At 35.3% G+C, this 15853-nt stretch overlaps 1 protein-coding gene across 8 annotated transcripts; it reads right to left on the bottom strand.

Moving 5' to 3' along the window:
- Positions 1 to 222: 222 nt before the first annotated feature.
- Positions 223 to 15043, bottom strand: LOC142223570 (beta-1,4-glucuronyltransferase 1-like). Of its 8 annotated transcripts, XM_075293453.1 has the most exons (4): positions 14823 to 15036; positions 14486 to 14646; positions 12364 to 12802; positions 223 to 5098 (listed from the first exon to the last, which is right to left on the bottom strand). In XM_075293453.1, the coding sequence occupies exons 3-4, from the start codon at positions 12738 to 12740 to the stop codon at positions 4138 to 4140; spliced, it is 1338 nt and encodes a 445-aa protein (XP_075149568.1). In that variant the 5' UTR covers positions 12741 to 12802; positions 14486 to 14646; positions 14823 to 15036; the 3' UTR covers positions 223 to 4137. The 8 variants fall into 8 exon arrangements, with proteins under 8 accessions (XP_075149568.1, XP_075149566.1, XP_075149565.1 ...); XM_075293451.1 differs by lacking the exon at positions 14486 to 14646 and having other exon boundaries at positions 14893 to 15043; XM_075293450.1 differs by having other exon boundaries at positions 14378 to 15036.
- Between the last annotated feature and the right edge of the window lie 810 nt (positions 15044 to 15853).

Below are 15853 nucleotides of genomic sequence, written 5' to 3'. Positions count from 1 at the left end.
ACCAAATTTATAAATAATTATGGGACGATATCGACCAAATTTTGCATGGGTGTTTGAGGCCATATATTAACACCACGTACCAAATTTCAACTGAATCAGATGAATTTTTGTCTTCCAAGAGGCTCCGGAGGTCAAATCTGGTGATCGGTTTATATGGGGGCTATATATAATTATGGGCCGATGTGGATTTTTGCATGGTCATTAGAGACCATATACTAACATCATGTACCAAATTTCAGCCGGATCGGATTAAATTTGCTTCTCTTAGAGGCTCTGCAAGCCAAATCGGGGGATCGGTTTATATGGGGTCTATATATAATTATGGACCGACGTGGACCAATTTTTGCATGGTTGTTAGAGACCATATACTAACACCATGTACCAAATTTCAGCCGGATCGGATGAAATTTGCTTCTCTTAGAGGCCTCGCAAGTTAAATTTGGGGGTCCGTTTATATGGGGGCTATACGTAAAAAAAAACTACTTGTGCCAAGTTTCAAGTCGATAGCTTGTTTCGTTCGGAAGTTAGCGTGATTTCAACAGACGGACGGACATGTTCAGATCGACTCAGAATTTCACCACGACGCAGAATATATATACTTTATGGGGTCTTAGAGCAATATTTCGATGTGTTACAAACGGAATGACAAAGTTAATATACCCCCCATCCTATGGTGGAGGGTATAAAAACAGAAATTTTACTTTACTTCACACAGGTTATCGTATACAAATAATGACTTTTACTCAAAGGATTTATATCTCCAATCAATTAAAAATTAATTGACTCAATTAGTTTCGTGATTAAAAACAAAAATTATGTGTGTGTCTGCGAGATACTCGAAAAATCCATTATTATACCTTCTACTATAGGATAAGTGGAAACACTAACTTTGTCATTCCGTTAGTACCATATCGATAAATTGGTCTCAGACGCCATAAAATATCTTGCGATCTAGCGATGTCCGTTGGTCCGATGAACGACGGAAGTAACTTCCGAACAAAACAATCTGTCGAATTGACACTTGACACAATCTATTATTGATGTACAGTGAGCGTCAAAATAAACTGTACATGGGAATTTGTTTCAAAATACTTACTAATTATTACTAAACTACTTTATTAAGCCCACGATTTACAGAAGAATCTAAAAATATTTTTTTATTTCAACGATTTTATTAAACCTTATGTGGTTTAACTATAGAGTATTTAAACTAAAAAATGAAAAACTCAACACTGCAAAACTATTAATTAAAACAAATCCTAGGTAGAGTTTATTATACCCTCCACCATAGGATGGGGGGGTATATTAATTTTGTCATTCCGTTTGTAACACATCGAAATATTGCTCTAAGACCCAATAGAATATATATATTGTGGGTCGTGGTGAAGTCGATCTAAGCATGTCCGTCCATCCGTCCATCCGTCTGTTAAAATCACGCTAACTTCCGAAAGAAACAAGCTATCGACTTGAAACTTGGCACAAGTAGTTGTTATTGATGTAGGTCGGATGGTATTGCAAATAGGCCATATCGGTCCACTTTTACGTATAGCCCCCATATATACGGACCTCCAGATTTGGCTTGCGGAGCCTCTAAGAGAAGCATATTTCATCCGATCTGGCTGAAATTTGTTACGTGGTGTTAGTATATGGTCTCTAACAACCATGCAGGAATTGGTCCATAATTTTATGTAGCCCCCATATAAAGCGATCCCCAGATTTGACCTCCGGAGCCTCTTGGAAGAGCAAAATTCATCTGATTCAGTTGAAATTTGGTACGAGATCTTAATATATGGTCTCAAACACCCATGTAAAAATTGGGTCGAAATCGGTCCATAATTATTACAGCCCCCATATAAACCGATCCCCACATTTGGCTTGCAGAGCCTCTTGGAAGAACAAAATTCATCTGATTCAGTTGAAATTTGGTACGTGGTCTTAATATATGGTCTCAAACAACCAAGCAAAAATTGGTCGAAATCGGTCCATAATTATATACAGCCTCCATATAAACCGATCCCCACATTTGGCTTGCGGAGCCTCTAAGAGAAAAAAATTTCATCCGATCCGGTTGAAATTTGGTACGTGGTGTCGGTATATGGTCTTTAACAACCATGCCAAAATTGGTCCATATAGGTCTATAATTATATATAGCCCCCATATAATCCGATCCCTAGATTTGGTTTTGAAGCCTCTTAGAGGAGCAAATTTCATCCGATTTAGTTGAAATTTTGTGTTTTTTGTAACTATATGGGCACTAAAAACCATGCAAAAACAAATAAGGAAAGTCTAAAGTCGGACGGGGCCGACTATATTATACGCTGCACCACCTTGTAGGTCTAAATTTTCGATACCATATCACATCCGTCAAATGTGTTGTGTGCTATATATAAAGGTTTATCCCAAATACATACATTTAAATATCACTCGATCTGGACAGAATTTGATAGACTTCTACAAAATCTATAGACACAAAATTTATGTTGGCTAATGCACAATTTTAGTAAAAAAAATTGGGAAACATTTAAATCTGAAGGAATTTTAAGGAAACTTCGCAAAAGTTTACTTATGACTTATAGCTCGATATATATGTATTAGAAGTTTAGGAAAATTAGAGTCATTTTTACAACTTTTCGACTAAGCAGTGGCGATTTTACAAGGAAAATGTTGATATTTTGACCATTTTGTCGAAATCAGAAAAACATATATATGGGAGCTATATCTAAATCTGAACCGATTTAAATCAAATTTGGCACATATGACTATATTACTAATTGTACTCCTAGTGCAAAATTTCAACCAAATTGGGCCAAAACTCTGGCTTCTGGGGCCATATACGTCCATATCGGGCGAAAAATATGTATGGAAGCTATATCTAAATCTGAACCGATTTCAATCAAATTTGGCACACATGACTATACTACCAATTGTACTCCTTGTGCAAAATTTCAAGCTAATCGGGATAAAAATCTGACTTCTGGGGCCATATAAGTCCATATCGGGCGAAAGGTATATATGGGAGCTATATCTAAATCTGAACCGATTTCAATTTTGGGTTCTATTCTGACCCAAATTAGGAACATGTGCCAAATTTGAAGGCGATTGGACTTAAATTGCGACCTAGACTTTGATCACAAAATTGTGTTCACAGACACACGGAAGGACAGACGGGCATTGTTATATCGACTCAGGGACCCACCCTGAGCATTATTGCCAAAGACACCATGTGTCTATCTCGTCTCCTTCTGAGTTTTACAAACATATGCACTAACTTATAATACCCTGTTCCACAGTGTGGCGCACGCATATAAACTGGTCTCCAGATTTGAACTCCGGAGCCTTTTGGAGAAGCAAAATGCATCCGATCCGGTTGAAATTTGGTGTTAGTATATGGTCTTTAACAACCATGCCAAAATTGGTACATGTCGGTCCATAATCATATATAGTATTACCACAACCCAAGTAATTCGATTGTGGGTGAAAGTCTTTAGTAGGAGTTTCTACGCAATCCATGGTGAAGGGTACATAAGATTCGGCCTGGCCGAACATACGGCCGTATATACTTGTTATTTCTCGAGTATTTGGAAGATAATTTGCACAAGAAAAGAATTCGATGACTCTATACCAATAATTAACCAATCTGATGAGGGCTTGTATCGGATGATATCTTGAGCATCCGCATCCTGGTTTTATGTTTAGAAATCTTCACCTTTTTGTAACTCGAGAATTGGTATAATATTTTTCCAATTTTTAATTTTTTACGGATATTATACAGCAGAGTCCATTCCTTTACTTTTTTTTCAAAAAACTTGCCAAAACTTTATTGGGGATTTTTGTGGGGTATTTTTAAATTAAATTGGAGATGAAAGGGTTCCATTTTGGGGACAAGATCCCGGAAAATCCTGGCAACACTGTATCCAATACTAAAATATAAAAACGATATTTAAATTGAGCCTCTCTGTCTCTCTGTCTCTCTATCTCCTTCTCTTCCTCTCCCTCTTTCTCTCTCTCTCTTTCTCTCGCTATCTCCTTCTCTCCCTCTCTCATTCTCTCTTTATGTCCAATATCCCTCTTTTTATCTAATTTCCTGTTACTCATTAATTTTTCCAACATCCCTCGTATTTTTACTTATCTCTATTATCACACTGTACAATTTTTATTCTCACCATACAAAACTTGATATTCAGGAACTATAGTTTCTCGAATCATTTTATTCATTGGCCAAACATAACGTAATCTATCCGGTTTGGTATCAGATTTCTTTATACCAGGCGCATGAACCACAAATGCCGGATATAGAACATGATATTCATAGTCCAACAGACACATGGCATAATTTTGTATACGTTTATTGGATTGACCTTCCCATGTGACACGCTCATCAAACATAGGCTCCTTATTATTGCTAATGTAGAATGGCTCCCAATATTTGAAATGACCATGACGTTTACCCCGCGAAAAAATCTCCATTTTGTTCTCCGATTTGTTCGCTTTAATCCATTGCTCTTGATTGGGTACCAAATGACAAGTTCTACAACGAAAACTATGAAATGGAATAGCTGATCTATTCCTAAGCATAGCTACTAACTGTTCCTTGGTATCGGGTAATGTGGCATTCCATTGTATCTCAAATACCGGCATTGGAAAGACACGAGGTTTATCTTCCATAGTTTGCGGCACCACCAAACTGATATTATTGACAGCCATATCCAGGAATTGATCGATTAATCCCAAACTTGGATTCAATTCAATGTCAGAGGCAAATATGAAATAGGTATTGGCTGCAAAACGAGCTATATTACGTCCCACATTTATGGGATAGGTGAGGTTCTTTTTAGTTTTATACATTGTTGAACGATCAACATTCTCATAGGGAGCTTGCCATAGGCGACAATCATAAAAGCTTTTTAAAGCCTGTTCCTCCGTCAAAGGCACCATATGATAGGGCATATTATCATTGGGGAAATAGATATGGAACGTTACATAGTCTCTGATCAAGGGACTTTCAGGTAAACAATGTCGTACATATTGTATGGAATCCATGGTAGAATTGAAATCATAACCGGGAGCAAAAAGGGCAAAACTTATGGGTCCCATCCATCTGCAAAAACAAAAAGAGGAAAACAGATGAAAGTCAACCAAATGGCAAATAAAATGGGGGGAAAAAGTAAATTACATTCGAAAAAAAGAGAAAATCGAAAAAGAGGTGCGAAACCAAATGAAATAAGCCGCAAAAGATGGTAAGTGAACCAACAATCCGAGATCTCATGGATTGAACGAAAGACTAAACTCTCAGAGACGGAACTGCACATCGAAGTCTCAGTGATTAAACTTTAGAACTAGAGAAGTGCCGGTATTGAGTATGAAAACCCAGTCTCGATGGTTAATCTGCAAACAGAAGTCTTAAGAGTCCACCCACAAAAATACGGACAACCTTATTAAGGACTAACAAAGCCAGACATAACAATTGAAATGCATATCCAAGCCTCAGTGGTTAAAACTCAGGCCAAAGACTCAGTGATGGGTATGGCGGCCAAAAGCTCGATGGTTTATCTACACATCGAAGTCTCAGTGGTTAATACTCAGACCAAAGTGTCAGTGATGGGCATTATGACCTAGACCTCGATGGTTGAGCTACAGAACTAAACTTCAAGTGTCATACCATAAAAAGAAGAAGGAGACTCTTCTTAACGACCAACCAAGCGAGATCTAATGAGATTGGAGGAAAGACTCAGTGATTGAACATAGCATAACAAAGTCTCAGTGGTTAAACCTGACCAAAATTACGATGTTTATCTACAGACGTTCAAGCGTCAACCTACAAAAAGACGGAAAGACTTCTTAAGGACCAATCAAGCGAGATCCAATGGGGACAAATGAAAGGTGTACCAGTGGTGGTCAAAACTTCGATGGTTGATCAACAGACAAAAGTATCACGAGTCAACATTTAAAAAGCAGACAAGTCACCTTTAGAACCAACCAAGCGAGATCTAATGAGGTTGAAGGAAGGAATGGCTCAGTGAATGAACTGCATAACAAAGTCTCAGTGGTTAAAACTCAGACCAAAGTCTCAGTGATGGGTCCCAAGTAGAATAGTCTCCTTAAATACCAAAAAAACGAGATCTAATGAGGTTCAAGGAAGGAATGTGGGCGCAGTCTCTCTCTCTCTCTCAGAGATAAAATCTCCGACCATAATATCAGTGATGGGTATGACAAGTCTCAAGTGTCAAGCTACTAAATGAACAGCCTTTTTAAGGACCAACCAAGCGAGATCCTCCAACCTGTAAAAAGGCAGACAGCCTTCTTAAGGACCAATCAAGCGAGATCTAATGGTGGAAAATGAAAGGTGTACCAGTGATGGTCAAAACCTCGATGGTAGATCTACAGACCAAAGTATCACGGGCCAACCTTTAAAAAGCAGACATATCATCTTTAGAACGAACCAAGCGAGATCTAATGAGGTTGAAGGAAGGAATGTGAGCTCAGTGAATGAACTGCATAACAAAGTCTCAGTGGTTAAAACTCAAACCAAAGTCTCAGTGATGGGTCCCAAGAGTCAAGTAGAAGAGTCTCCTTAAATACCAACAAAGCGAGATCTAATCAGGTTCAAGGAAGGAATGTGGGCGCAGTCTCTCTCTCTCAGAGATAAATCTCCGACCATAATATCAGTGATGGGTATGACAAGTCTCAAGTGTCATGCTACTAAATGAACAGCCTTTTTAAGGACCAACCAAGCGAGATCCTCCAACCTGTAAAAAAGCAGACAGCCTTCTTAAGGACCAATAAAGCGAGATCTAATAGAGACGAATGAAAGGCGTACCAGTGATGGTCAAAACCTCGATGGTTGATCTACAGACCAAAGTACCACGGCTCAACCTTTAAAAAGCAAGCAAGTCATCTTAAGGACCAAACAAGCGAGATCTAATGAGGTTAAAGGAAGGAATGTGGGCTCAATGAATGAACTGCATAACAAAGTCCCAGTGGTTAAAACTCAGGCCAAAGTCTCAGTGATGGCTCCCAAGAGTCAAGTAGCAGAGTCTCCTTAAATACCAACAGAGGGAGATCTAATGAGGTTAAAGGAAGTTCTGTAGGCGCAGTAAACGAACCGTATAACAAAGCCTCAGTGATTAAACCTCGGACCATAATCGCAGTGATGGGTATGATAAGTCTCAAGTGTCAATCTACTAAATGAAAACAGCCTTTTTAAGGAGTAACCAAGCGAGATCCTCCAACCTATAAAAAGACAGATAGCCTTCTTAAGGACCAATAAATCGAGATCTAATAGGGACGAATGAAAGGCGTACCAGTGATGGTCAACACCTCGATGGTTGATCTACAGACCAAAGTATCACGTGTCAACCTTTAAAAAGCAGACAATTAAGTCTCAGTGATTAAACCTCGGACCATAATCGCAGTGATGGGTATGATAAGTCTCAAGTGTCAATCTACTAAAAGACCTTCTTAAGGACCATCCCAGCGAAATCTGATGGAGGTGAAGGAGGGAAATACCTACCGAAGTCTCAATGGTTAATATTCAGACCAAAGTGTCAGTGATGAGTACGATGACCGAGACCTCGATGACTGATCTACAGATTTAAGTCTCACGAATCAACCTATGTAAAGCAGAAAAGTCCCCTTAAGAACCAACCAAGCAAGATCTAATGAGTTTGAAGGAAGGAATATGGGCGCATTGAATGAACTGCATAACAAAGTCTCAGTGGTTAAAACTCAGACCAAAGTCTCAGTGATGGGTCCCAAGAGTCAAGTAGAAAAGTCTCCTTAAATACCAATAAAGCGGGATCTAATGAGGTGACATTTCTGAGGGTTTCAACTGCAATGTGAAACGCCATTCGGATTCGGCTATAAAAAGGAGGTCCCTTGTCATTGAGCTTAACATGGAATCGGGCAGCAATCAGTGATAAGAGCAGTGTTGCCAGTATTGGGGATTTTTCCCCAAATCGGGGATATTTTTTCGTGGATGGGGACAAAATTTTTGAGTTTGGGACTTGTGGATTTGGTGGGGAATTTCCACAAATTTGGGAATTTTTGTGGGGAATTTTCGATATTTGTTCAGTATACGAGTAATTATCACAGTAAGAAATATGGTTTATGAAATTCTTTACATGCTTAAAAAAAAGGCTTAAAGAAGTACAGAGATTCTCAAAAATATAAAAAACTTTCCTCTTCTTTATTCCACGGAATTTATTTGGGTGGCCCAAGAGCTGCTTTACAATTTACTCTTTTTCCTAAGAAATTTTTTACTATTGTGAAATTATTTCGTAAGGACTCATATGCGTACATCACTGATTTTGAACATGTATCCCATATCCCGCACATACAGAGTAGAGTTCATATCGGACAGCAACGCATTTTGATCGATAAGTCAATTTTATTTCTTGACTATATGTTGACCGAACTCCCATTTTTATTTCTCGAGCGAGGATTTGCATAAGATGACTCGATGACTCTTTATACCAATAATTAACTCTGATGGGGGCTGGTATCGGATGATATTTTGAGCACCCGTCTCCTGACTTTGTGTTTTGAAATCTTCATTCAATTGCACATTTTTATTTTATTTAAATTTGTTTTAATTTTGTACGGATTTTCTACAGCAGAGTCTATTCGTTTACTTTTTTTTCAAAAACTTGCCAAAAATTTCTTGGGGATTTTTAAATTAAATTGGGGATTTTTGGGGATAAAAGCGATCCATTTTCGGAAAATACTGGCAACACTGGATAAGAGAGAAGTTCACCAATGTGGTATCACAATGGACTGAATAGTCTAAGTGAGCCTGATACATCGGGCTGCCACCTAACATAACCTAATGAGGTTAAAGGGAGATCTGAAGAACCGCCTAACAAGTTCTCAGTGTTTATATCTCGAACCATAATCTCAGTTATGGGTATGATAAGTCTCAAGAGTCAAGTTAACGGGGAGCCACCGTGGTGCAATGGTTAGCATGACCGCCTCGCATACACAGGGTTGTAGGTTCAAATCCAGTTTCGAACACCAAAAAATTTTCAGCGGTGGATTATCCCATCTCATTAATGCTAATGACATTTCTGAGTGTTTCAAAGCTTTTCTAAGTGGTTCACTGCAATGTGGAACGCCGTTCGAACTCGGCTATAAAAAGGAGGTCCCTTGCCATTGAGCTTAACATAGAATCGGGCAGCACTCAGTGATAAGAGAGAAGTTCATCACTGTGGTACAAACCGATATGAACTTTTACGCGGTAATTAGAGAGCCCGAATTGAAATATGGGGACGCTTTATGAACCGATATTTACCAATTTTTGTGTGATAGAAGATCGGTTTATTGTGGGGCTATATATAACTGTAGACCGATTTAAGTTTGGCATGGTTGTTAGGGGCCATATATTAATTAGCACAATGTACCAAATTTCATCCGAATCTGATGAATTTTGCTTCTCCAAGAAGCTCCGAAACCAAATCTGGCGATCGGTTTATATGGGGGCTATATAAGAATATTTCAGCCGGATCGGATGAATTTATCTGCTCCAAGAGACTCCGGAGTTCAAATCGGGGATCAGTTTATATGGGGGCTCTATATAGTTATGGACCGATATGGATAAATTTTTGCATGGTTATTAGAGACCATATACTAACACCACGTACTAAATTTCCACCGGATCAGGTGAAATTTGCTCTTCTAAGAGGCTCCGGAGTTGATATCTGGGAATCGGTTTATATGTGGGTTATATATGTAATTATGGGCCGATGTGAACCAATTTTTGTATGGGTGCTACAGGCCACTCGGACGGATGGACGGACGTGGCTAAATTAACTCAGAATTTCACTACGACCCATAATATAAATATATACTCTATGGAGTCTTAGAGCAATAATTCGATGTGTTTACAAACGAAATGACAAAGTTAATATACCCTCATCCGATGGTGGAGGATGTAAAAAACACCATCAAAAGGGGAACCCGATAAGACTTTTACAACACAGAAAAAAATATCACCAAAATATTTCCAATTAAAAAGTTAATTGAAGTTGAAAAAATGTCAATTAATAAATTAATTGATACAATTAATTTTTTAATCAAGATAGAAATATTAAGTTAATTAATTCAATGATTGAAAATTTAAAAATTTTTAATTAAAAAATTAAATGAAGACTAACCCCCATTTTCATGAAGCTCCGTTAGTGCTCCGTTAGCTAACGAACTTTTAAACCGTACCATGGACATATCTGTCATCTTGCCTATATATTCCACATGCCAGTTAGAAATTTAACTGCTGAAAATTTTTCAGTTAAAGTTAACCGGAGAGAAGAAAGTGATGAATATTTTTTAAATTTTTAATTAAAAATGTATTTCAAACAATCAATTTTTAATCCAAATAAAAACTCTACGCCAATTCAGAAAATAATTGAAAATAGTTACATTTTTTAATTAAAAAATTAATTGAGTTTTGCAATCAACATCAATTAAATTTTTAATTGAAACAATTAAAAATTAATTGAAATTGATACTATCATTTTCGTGATTGAAGACATTTCAATTAAAAAATTAATTGGATCAATTAATTTCGTGATTGAATCAGAAAAAATTTTTTTTGTGAAGATGCACATGCTGATAAATATGGTCATCTATTGGTTAAATAAAGTAACTAACCCGTAATATATGTATGTATCTTTTTCTTTCTTCGGGTATAACAATGGATCGAATAGTGCGTCTAAAATAAAAAAACGGACTGCATTGCCACAATGAATTTTTATTTTGGACCAACATTTTTCCAAAATTGGACCGCTCTGCTGGTACGAGACCATTTTTCCAAATTTAATTAATATTATTTAAAAGTTAAAATTTTGTCAAAATTTTATTTCTATAGAATATTTTTCAAAATTTTATTCCTATAGAAATTTTTATCAAAATTTTATTCCTATATAAATTTTTATCAAAATATTACTTCGATAGAAAATTTTGTCAAAATTTTATTTCTGTAGAAAATTTTGACAAAATTGTATTTCTGTAGAAATTTTTGTCAAAATTTTATTTCTGTAGAAATTTTTGTCAAAATTTTATTTCTGTAGAAATTTTTGTCAAAATTTTATTTCTGTAGACAGCTTTATTAAAATTTTAGTTCATTAGAAAATTTCGTTAAAATTTCATATCTGTAGAAAATTTTGTCAATATTTCAGTTCTATATAAAATTTTGCAAAATTTTATTTCTATAGAAAATGTTGTCAATATTTTATTTCTATATATAGTTATCGCAAAATTTTATTTCAATATGAAATTTTTAAAAATTTTTCTTCCTATACAAAATTTTTACATAATTTTGTAGCTAAAGTTAATTTTTGTACAAATTTTTGGCAAAATTTTATTTCTATAAAATTTTTGTCAAAATTTTATTTCTATAGAAAATTTTGTTGAAATTTTATTTCTACAGAAAATTTTGTCAAAATTTTATTTCTATAGAAATTTTTGAAAAAAATTCCAAATTCAGACCAAATTTAAAAATTAATAATTTTGTGGACCAATTTTTGTCTGATCGGACCAAAATGGCGACCAGTATATGCCTAGGTTAGGTTAGGTTATGTGGCAGCCCGATGTATCAGGCTCACTTAGACTATTCAGTCCATTGTGATACCACAGTGGTGAACTTCTCTCTTATCACTGAGTGCTGCCCGATTCCATGTTAAACTCAATGACAAGGGACCTCCTTTTTATAGCCGAGTCCGAACGGCGTTCCACATTCTAGTGAAACCACTTAGAGAAGCTTTGAAACCCTCAGAAATGTCACCAGCATTACTGAGGTGGGATAATCCACCGCTGAAAAACTTTTTGGTGTTCGGTCGTAGCAGGAATCGAACCCACGACCTTGTGTATGCAAGGCGGGCATGCTAACCATTGCACCACGGTGGCTCCCTGCCTAAGGTGAAACATAATATGTTTGAACAATATGATATTTATATTTTCTTTGAACCAAACCTGAAAATATAAAGTTTGTCAAGAAAGTGTTTTGACAATGGGATAAAAATTATGTTTTGTTCCAAAATTAAATATAATGAAATTTTAAAAAAATATTTTATTATGTATTTTGCAAAGTATACATACGTACACAGAATTAAAAATTTAATAAAATATTTAATATTTCAATTATTTCTAGAATTTGAAATATTTGGCAATGTCAAAAGACTTTCTTGACATACTGTATATGCTTGAAGCAGAGTGTGTTTGGGGGTATAACATATGTTACAGAAGTTATTTTTGAAGGTGTATTTGGGTGGATTATGTATAAATTATTTCTTTCATCTGATGGTTTGCATAACCAATAATCCTTAATATTGTGTAAATTGTACGCCCTTAAGTATTGGTTGCATAACCACTTACCTTTTAACCACAGTTCGCAAATTTCCCATAAATGTATAATCTCCAATCGTTGTATACGTTATGGATTCTGCACAACCCATATTTGTACTAAGACGGCCTCGTATAAGATTTTTCAATAGCCAATAATTTCCATACTGTAAACGTTCCATAGTCAAAGGACGATCATAGCATTTGAGCAAAGATTTTAATTCCATAGTTCGTTGATGATGTTTATCCGTGCGTTTATCTATTATCACCGGTACGTTGGGATCCATACGTATTTCCCTAACAGCATCGCGCACATGATGGGTAAGTAGGACACATGCGATTATTGTTAAAAATAATAAAAGGAAAATTTCGAAATTTCTTCGATGCATACAAGGATGATGTTTTAACATGTTTTCACTTTATATATGTATTTTTCGTAGTTCACTGTGGTGTATGGTCGAATGATTAGAGGCTATAGCAACAAACATACATATAGATAAATAGATAAATTTAGGTTAGCTGACACGAAGTATTAACGAATTCATACTGTTTTATCTATCAAACTAGAAATTATAGCTAAATGATAAGTAAATGCGGCATATACATGGTGGCTGATATGTAATGCAACAATGTAAAGCTCTATATTTATAGCCTGCTCCACTTTGTGTAATAGGGTATTATAAGTTAGTGCATGTGTTTGCAACACCCAGAAGTAGGCGAGATAGACATATGGTGTATTCGGCAATATTGCTTAGGGTGGGTCCCTGAATCGATCTAGCCATGTCAGTCTGTCTGTGAACACATTTTTGTAATCAAAGTCTTGGTGGCTATTTTAGTCCAATCGACTTCAAATATGTATTTTGGGTCAGAATAGAACAAAATCTGGTGATCGATTTATATGGGGGCTATACGTAAAAGTGGTCCGATATGGACCATTTGCAATAGCTTGTTTTGTTCGGAAGTTAGCGTGATTTCCATAGACGGACATGTTTAGATCGAGTCCGAATTTCACCACGACCCAGAATACATATACTTTATGGGGTCTGAGAGCAATATTTCGATGTGTTATGCTATGGCCATACTGGGCAAATATTTGACAAAAATCAAAAAACAATCCGTCGCCACAGCCTAACTACCCAGCAAAAAAATTTTGAAGTTCTTCCAAAGGCACAACTTTAAAAGCACTTCCAGAAGATGCACTCCCATTGATGCTTTTTATTTTAACTATCCAGGATGTTCTTTTAATTAAATTTTTTATAACTTGATTTGTTCATACTTTTAATGGGTAATTTTAACTTTTTTGTTTCAAATGCGTTTCAAACAGAGTAAGAATTCATAAAATGGTACAAATCATTTAAATTTTGTCGAAATAAATGCTAAATTCAATCTGAAAAAATTGTGCATTTTTAAAAATATTTGAGGTCAAACGTTTCCAACAAGCGTTAGAATCCATTAAAAAGTATAACAAATTATAAAAATTATTTATTTGACAAAATATAACATTTTTTAATTTACATCCAAAACATTGAATTCGGATTACACCTAAACAAGTGATGCAAATTCAGTGCAACGGCTGTTGAAATGGAGGACTTCCGTCCTATGACAAGCCCATGTTAAATTCATCGCTTCTGCGTCAATTATGCACCACTTCCGGATCCAAAAGGAACATTTTTATTACTTTTTTTGGCGACGCTTTTTTTGCTGGGTAGGAAACATTTTTAGCTCACATTGGATATATAACATCATGGTAGGATTATTTTCCAAAACCCATATCCAGATATTTGGAAAAAATTTCAGGAAAAATGTTTGATACTTATTTTGGTCAAATATTTGCCTAGTGTGATAGCCTTACAAAACGGAATGACAAAGTTAATATACCCCCATCCTATAGTGGAGGGTATACAAATAATTGAAACTCAATTAAAAAATTGATTGATACTATTAATTTTTTGAATCAATTAAATTTTTGATTGAATATGTTTTAAAACTCAATAAAGACTTTAATTAGAAACATTTTCGTGAACAATTTTTTCTGTGTTAATAATACTTCGTGTCAGCTACCCGACGAATTCGGAAATCGATTCAGTATCACAAAGATAATTTTTTTTTTGTTTTTTAAGTTAGGAAGAGTTTCTTTACAATTTTAGTTTCGTACAATTTTACAATTTTTCGACGCGTATTAAAGCAGGAGTACCGGGCAATTATGGACAAATGAAAAAAAATAATATCGAGCTTTGATTCTTCTCCTTCGAAAGCTACTCGTATTGGTTGTAATGTGGTGGTATGATGATCCACGTCCATCTTTATCAAATACGTCTATTACACAGGATAAAGTGAAAAAAAAGATAAAATAACGAGTGATGGTACGCGAAATAGCTGGGACGACGGTCTCTCCTTGAGCACAAATATCAATCGAAGAAGTTTATAGCCACCAACAAGGCCTAAATTTCAGCCCAAGTTATTATTGCAACACCATCGCACAAAATATTTACATTTAAACCCGTCCAATATTAGGTCGTTATATACATATTTTTTATTTTTATTTTATTGAATTTCATTTACTATTCCAAGTAATCACTTTTAAAAATGTTTCCCCGTTATGGATTTTTCGTATTGATTTCTTTTAGACGATTTATCTAATTCGCACTTTTGTATGCGTTAGTTCATTATTCTTAACACCACCACCGATCGTTTCAAACTAAACATAAACGAAAGCTAACCATATTTGTTATGTTCATAATTTCAAGTGGCTATCTATTGCAGTTCTTTGCTTATATTCCTAATGTTACTCACTAGCTGGTAGTGAATGTCATTCAAATAATAGATAATTATTGAAGTGTTTTTTCGAAAATGCAATGGCGCTACCCTCTTCCACAACTATGTAATGAAATTTGAACGAATTATTATGATCACATATTGAGTTAGAATATTCATAGTAGCTGATAGGGATATTTATGGCAGTAGTATATTGCAGTCACATTTATTACGGAAAAATTTCCCACGAATTTACCGAAAAGGAGTGGTATATAAATTACGGTTATACCATACACCACTATCTGCTGATGGTAGTGTAATTATTGGGGTTTAAAACTATTAAAAACAAAAAGTCGCCAAAAATGTCCCTGTTTCTAGTAAAGAAAAAAAATGTACTAATCTGTTTTTATAGAATATTGTGATTTTTTCTTTTTCAAATTAGATATAAATGAACTTACCAATAATGTTAGCTCTACTTCATGAAAATTTACTCCTTAAAATTTACAATTTAAGGTCAGTAATAAGTAGGCATTATCGCGCTATATTGACCACTTTTCACGGCTATTTTTCTTCAATAATTCATTTCATAGAAAAAAAATTCTCAATTTTTACATTGGATCGTTCCCCATCAAGTTATAATAAAATTTGCAACAAGAATATATAATTTTATTCTGTTTTTGCAGATTTATATTTAATTTTAGCGGCTAAACTCGAACTTAGTACCTACCTTTAAAGAAGTAACTTATTTTGTCTAATATAGAAACTTAAC

This window comes from Haematobia irritans, chromosome 2 (assembly GCF_050003625.1).
Source record: "Haematobia irritans isolate KBUSLIRL chromosome 2, ASM5000362v1, whole genome shotgun sequence".
NCBI classification, from domain to species: domain Eukaryota; kingdom Metazoa; phylum Arthropoda; class Insecta; order Diptera; family Muscidae; genus Haematobia; species Haematobia irritans.
The sequence above is the reverse complement of the archived record's forward strand: the minus strand, read 5'-3'. Positions and strand labels throughout refer to the sequence as shown.

What these genes read in the sequence shown, in the direction of transcription:
- LOC142223570 (XM_075293451.1), bottom strand. Translation starts at nt 12,740, where the DNA reads ATGTTAAAACATCATCCTTGTATGCATCGAAGAAATTTCGAAATTTTC. An exon ending in TTGCGAACTGTGGTTAAAAG is followed by an intron (nt 5,099 to 12,363) that starts GTAAGTGGTTAT and finishes TTGTTTTTGCAG; the next exon opens with ATGGATGGGACCCATAAGTT.